The 5,489-nt window shown below is 52.5% G+C and overlaps 2 protein-coding genes across 2 annotated transcripts; both read left to right on the forward strand.

Moving 5' to 3' along the window:
* The first annotated feature begins 1,560 nt into the window (after window positions 1–1,560).
* LOC128682744 (uncharacterized) lies at window positions 1,561–5,137 on the forward strand. The gene is made up of 4 exons (XM_053767571.2): window positions 1,561–1,615; window positions 2,069–2,129; window positions 2,800–2,933; window positions 3,090–5,137. The coding sequence occupies exons 1-4, from the start codon at window positions 1,561–1,563 to the stop codon at window positions 5,135–5,137; spliced, it is 2,298 nt and encodes a 765-aa protein (XP_053623546.2).
* On the forward strand, window positions 5,137–5,472 carry LOC128682745 (uncharacterized; the record flags this gene model as incomplete). The annotated part of the gene is made up of 1 exon (XM_053767572.1): window positions 5,137–5,472. A coding segment is annotated over exon 1 (336 nt), but the record flags the coding sequence as incomplete, so codon positions are not given.
* Between the last annotated feature and the right edge of the window lie 17 nt (window positions 5,473–5,489).

Raw genomic sequence — 5,489 nt, forward strand, 5'->3', positions numbered from 1 at the left:
CTTGCCACAATTTCGTCTCTTTGCGCGGCGTTATCAAAATTCACCTTTACCGTATTATTGCGCAGGGTGCGTACTTGCGATGGCGCAAAAGTGCTGTTGCGGAAGGTGATCTTTTTGCGCCACTCGTCGTAGACCACCGGCTGATGTTCGCCGGTCGCCTTGGCTTTGATGATCATCGCCGGTTGGACGGGAGATCGCGGCGCGGGGCGTTTGGGTGGGGGGGTGGTTGCAGCCACCGATGCGAAGGATTTTGTAAGAGGCACCGGAGTAGGCGCTGGAGGGGGAAGGGGAGGGGCCTGCGCTTTGAGCTCCTCTCGGATGGTTTCCCGGATCGTTTGGAGGACGGCATCAGATACCGGTTTGGTGAGTTCGGGCGGCTCGTCGTATTTGGCCATCTCTACGGCGCCCATGATGTTCTGCGCGAGGTCTTTGATGCGCTTCTTGTTAGCGCTAGTCACGCTTTTCCCCTCCGAGATTTTGGCCATAATCTCCTTAGCGGAGTCAACGATGAGCATGAACGCCGTTTGAAGAGCGGTCGGGGGGGCCGGGGCGGGTTCTGGGGTTGGTGCAATTGCCGGCGTTGGTGCAGTAGTAGGGCTTGGAGAGCGACGAATCAGCGTGGGTGGGGAGTACACCAGTGCGGGGGTGGCCATCGAGGAAGGAGAGAGCGATTCCCAGCTGGCCGGGATCTCGTCCTCTCCGTCCCCGCGTGGGGGGTTAGGTGAGTTATGTCTGCTAGATGGGGTGCTAGGAAGCGATATCCACCCCCTAGACGGTGACGGAGGAGGAGTAGACAGCTGCCGATCAGTCGGGGATCTGCTATCTATTCGCGGCAGAGGGGGTAGAGGCGATCGCCTTTGAGCCCTCCCCCTAGGCGGGGGTGACCGAGGGGAGATACGCGGGGAGTGAGAGCGTGAATGCCCCGCTCTAGAGGTGGTGGGTAGCGGCGGGGGACTCTGCTGTGTTATAATGTCCGTAGGAGTCTCGGAGATGCGGGTGAGGTTCCTGCGGTTCCTGTCTGGGGGGCGAGTATTGGCCGCCTTACGCGGTGGTGAATGGGCTAGGACCATGTTGTCTTAGATCGGAAAAGTGTTTAGAAGAAAGTATGAAAGAAATTTAGTATGTCGTCAATGAAAGCGAAAACAGAGGAAGCGAGTGAGAGCAGCTGGAGGGAGATTTACTGGAAGTGGTATTTTTCCGAAGTAGAGGACGGGTAGAACTAGCAAAGTAATCCTAAACTATTGTTATTCAGGGAGCTGTTAATTTAGGTGACAATTTTTGGCCCTAGGTGGCGGTAAAAGCGAAGTAGATCTGGGTATGGAGTGTCCCAAGTGAAGTCCCTTTTATAACCTGAACACAATTGGGCGGGTGTGGTGGGCGAAAATTTCAAAAATGGGTGGTCCTATCGAGACGTGTGAGGCGTCAAAAGATGCGCCTCCGTTAGCCTGATAAGATGGTGTAACAAGCTAGCGAGGGTCCGATAGAAAAAATTTGGAAAAAAGGGGAAAAAGTGTGATTTTATTAAAATTTGTATGAAAAATTTCTATGTTACAGGTGAGAATGCAAGAAAACTGCAACGGAATGCGACGAAACTTCACAGGGAGCCGGGAGACAGGTAAGTAAACAGAACTACAAACAAAGACGATCAAGGGATAGCGAGAAAAAAATTTTTGGGGATTATTTGAGTGTTAGCGCCTAAGTATGGCGTTCACGGAAACTAAAGGAATTTTTTAAAGAGAAATTATGGAGAAAACTGCACTGAAAACACTTGTTATATCGAAGGATACACGAGATGCACTAAAGAGAAAATTCACTGGGATGTAGGGGAACAAATAGGTATATGTCGAACACGTGCCTGAGGGGCTTAGGTAGACTTTTTGAAGATCGTGAAAATACGATTTCAAAAACGGGTGGTCCTATCGAGACGTGTGAGGCGTCAAAAGATGCGCCTCCGTTAGCCTGATAAGATGGTGTAACAAGCTAGCGAGGGTCCGATAGAAAAAATTTGGAAAAAAGGGGAAAAAGTGTGATTTTATTAAAATTTGTATGAAAAATTTCTATGTTACAGGTGAGAATGCAAGAAAACTGCAACGGAATGCGACGAAACTTCACAGGGAGCCGGGAGACAGGTAAGTAAACAGAACTACAAACAAAGACGATCAAGGGATAGCGAGAAAAAATTTTTGGGGATTATTTGAGTGTTAGCGCCTAAGTATGGCGTTCACGGAAACTAAAGGAATTTTTTAAAGAGAAATTATGGAGAAAACTGCACTGAAAACACTTGTTATATCGAAGGATACACGAGATGCACTAAAGAGAAAATTCACTGGGATGTAGGGGAACAAATAGGTATATGGTTAGGTTAGGTTAGGTTAGGTTAGGTTAGGTTAGGTTAGGTTAGGTTAGGTTAGGTTAGGTTAGGTTAGGTTAGGTTAGGTTAGGTTAGGTTAGGTTAGGTTAGGTTAGGTTAGGTTAGGTTAGGTTAGGTTAGGTTAGGTTAGGTTAGGTTAGGTTAGGTTAGGTTAGGTTAGGTTAGGTTAGGTTAGGTTAGGTTAGGTTAGGTTAGGTTAGGTTAGGTTAGGTTAGGTTAGGTTAGGTTAGGTTAGGTTAGGTTAGGTTAGGTTAGGTTAGGTTAGGTTAGGTTAGGTTAGGTTAGGTTAGGTTAGGTTAGGTTAGGTTAGGTTAGGTTAGGTTAGGTTAGGTTAGGTTAGGTTGGGGTGCTAAGTGCGGGAAACCTCCTCGAGTGCCCATTCCCTTGAACGTTTACCTCTCTCTCTTAATCCTCTTGGATTCGGTTAGAGCGGTGGCTGACAAGGGATTTGGGACGGTGCACCCTGGGCGGCAGCCAACAACTCTCCGTTATGCGGGGTCTTGTTGGTTGTTGGCCAATATCCCGCTAACCAGCCACTCTCTCCTGTCTGAACAATCAGACAGTGAGCAGCAGATGTGGCTTGCGCGGCGTTCAGGTCTTGGACGTGGACCTGCGTCGGGCAACTCGTTACCCCAAATACTGGGGCCGAGGGTGCTGTGCTATTAAAAGCCAGCGCCGCGAGGAAGAAAACCTCATCAAAAATAACCCCAATCCCAAGGTCTAGCGTGCCGATGGGATGAATGGCGGGGGGGGAACCCCGTCCCGAGCGCTCACATGAGTGTAGGAGGAGTCAGGGACCTCACCCTGATCAAAAAAGGAAAATATGAAATGGCGAGTGACAAAAACTATTTACCCCAGGAGGGTACCAGCTTCGCTGGAGAATCCCTCTCTGCATCTTCGGATGTGGACAGCCTCACCGTATCTGGGGGGGGCATCAACCGCCATAGGGACGCAAGTCCCTCTCAACAATCAGTCCAGACGGACTCTGACAACGACAGCGACTCTAGTCTCCCAGAGGCTTTGCTGAACGAGGAGAACAGAGGTGGCAGGGGTAGTGCTCCCCTGAAAAGGAAAGCACCGGAAGTATCAGGAGCTATGGAACGAGGTCCTAAAATCAACACCGCCATCAGGGGCCGGCCTCGCACACCAGGTATGCGGCGCACACAAGGCGCAACTGAAGGCCGTAAACGCGCCACTGTAGTGGACGAGCACTTGGGGGTGGTCCGGGCTGCTGCCAACAGGGTGCTCGAAGAAGCCGATAAGTCCGGAAACCTCAAAGGGACGGTGTGGCGGGCCATGAAAGAGTCCTGCCAACAAATATTGGAAGCTGCCGAGAAAATCGAGGCCCAACAGGTGGAATCGGAAGCAGTTCGAATACTCACAGCGGACAATAAAAGGATGAGGGAACAGCTAGAACTTCTACAGAAGGAAACAAAGGCGCTCCGTACGGCCTACTCCGAAAAGGCGGCTGCGCCTTTAACCTCAGGGACGGGAATCACAAGGACCGAAATCCAAGAAGTCCTTGCGGACTTTAAGGAATCCTTAGAAAGGGACCTGTTTCTGAGATTGGGGGGCATGGTTACGGATCGGCTTAAGGAGGCTGAAAAAAGGGGCATTCTTGCTCCCGAGCCGATTATGCGCCCGCCCCTTACGACAGATAAGAGGCCAAATGAGGTTGAACGCCAAAACCATGAAGAGGAACGGCCAACAACACTAATGTCATCCGCAAGACCTGGACCAGCGGCGCGAAATACAACCCGTCGTAGGCCACAGCCGCAGGAGGAAGAGCCACAGCCTGGCCCCTCTCAGACAACTGAAGCTCCTCTGACCAACCAGGAGAAGGAAGGATGGGCCACTGTGGTGAAAAAGAAAAAAGGCAAGAGGGGAAAAGGCAAGGGGCACGGAAAAAATTCCCCCCCTGACAAGCTGAAACCCACCCAAGCCCAGGTCCGAACCCCCGGGGTGTCTGCGAAGCCGCCACCTAAGAAAATGTTCACCCCACCAAAGTCGTCGGCGGTGGTGGTAACCCTACGGCCGGAATCCAAAATGGATTACAAATCAGTTATGGCCAGGGTCACCACCCTTAAGCTACCGTCCATTGGGGTGGACCACGTGGCGGTAAGGAGAACTGCTACCGGGGCTCGCATTATTGAGATCCCCGGAGCTCACAGTGCGGTCTCCGCTGACACCCTGGCCGAAAAATTAAGGGAGATGGTGGGCGATGAAGCCCAAATATCACGGCCATATAAAACGGCACAAATAAAAATTTATGGCTTCGATGAGTCAGTGACCCAGGAGTCCCTAAAGGAAGCTGCAGCTGAAGCTGGAAACTGTCCACCGGGACAGATAAGGGTTGGCGCTATTCGCACGGCACCTGACCAGACCGGGGCGTCTATTCTAACTTGCCCTGTAGCAGCCGCCAACAATTTGATCAAAGCCGGACGCCTACTGGTCGGATGGTCGGCCGCCAAAATCAAGGGGCTCGAGGCCCTGCCCATGCGATGCTTCCGCTGCATGGGCTTGGGCCACACTAGGGCCCTCTGTCCGTCTCCGGTGGACAGATCCAATGTGTGCCACCGATGCGGCCAAACGGGCCACATGACGGTGGAATGTAGCGCCAAGGAGCCATGGTGTGCCGTGTGCCACGCCGCAAAGCTCCCGGCGGGGCACGTAATGGGGGGAAAGGCCTGCAACCCCCCACGCACCAGGGGTAAGACGGCCCTGGCTACGAGGGAGGTCTCGGAGGGTCGACTAATGGAACATTAATGCCAACACGACCCTCCCACCACCTGGAAGTTCTGCAGGCCAATGTCAACCACTGCGCCCGTGCCCAAGACCTCCTAGTCCAGCACGTGGCGGAGTGGGGCATTGGCGCTGCCATAGTGTCGGAACCCTATTACGTCCCCCCGCTTTCCAACTGGGCTGGCGACACTGAGGGGCTGGTGGCGGTTACTGCTCCCCAAATCGGAAACCACCCACCTCTCTCGAAAATTGTGAGTGGTAGAGGTTACGTGGCGGTGAGATGGGGAGTTATCGCAATAATTGCTGCATACTTCTCCCCCAACGAGCCGCTTCGTGACTTCGAAGACCTCCTTGAGAGAGTGGGTAGGACGATCGG

The sequence above is a fragment of the Plodia interpunctella genome, unplaced genomic scaffold (assembly GCF_027563975.2).
Source record: "Plodia interpunctella isolate USDA-ARS_2022_Savannah unplaced genomic scaffold, ilPloInte3.2 Pint_39, whole genome shotgun sequence".
In the NCBI taxonomy this organism is placed as follows: Eukaryota; Metazoa; Arthropoda; class Insecta; order Lepidoptera; family Pyralidae; genus Plodia; species Plodia interpunctella.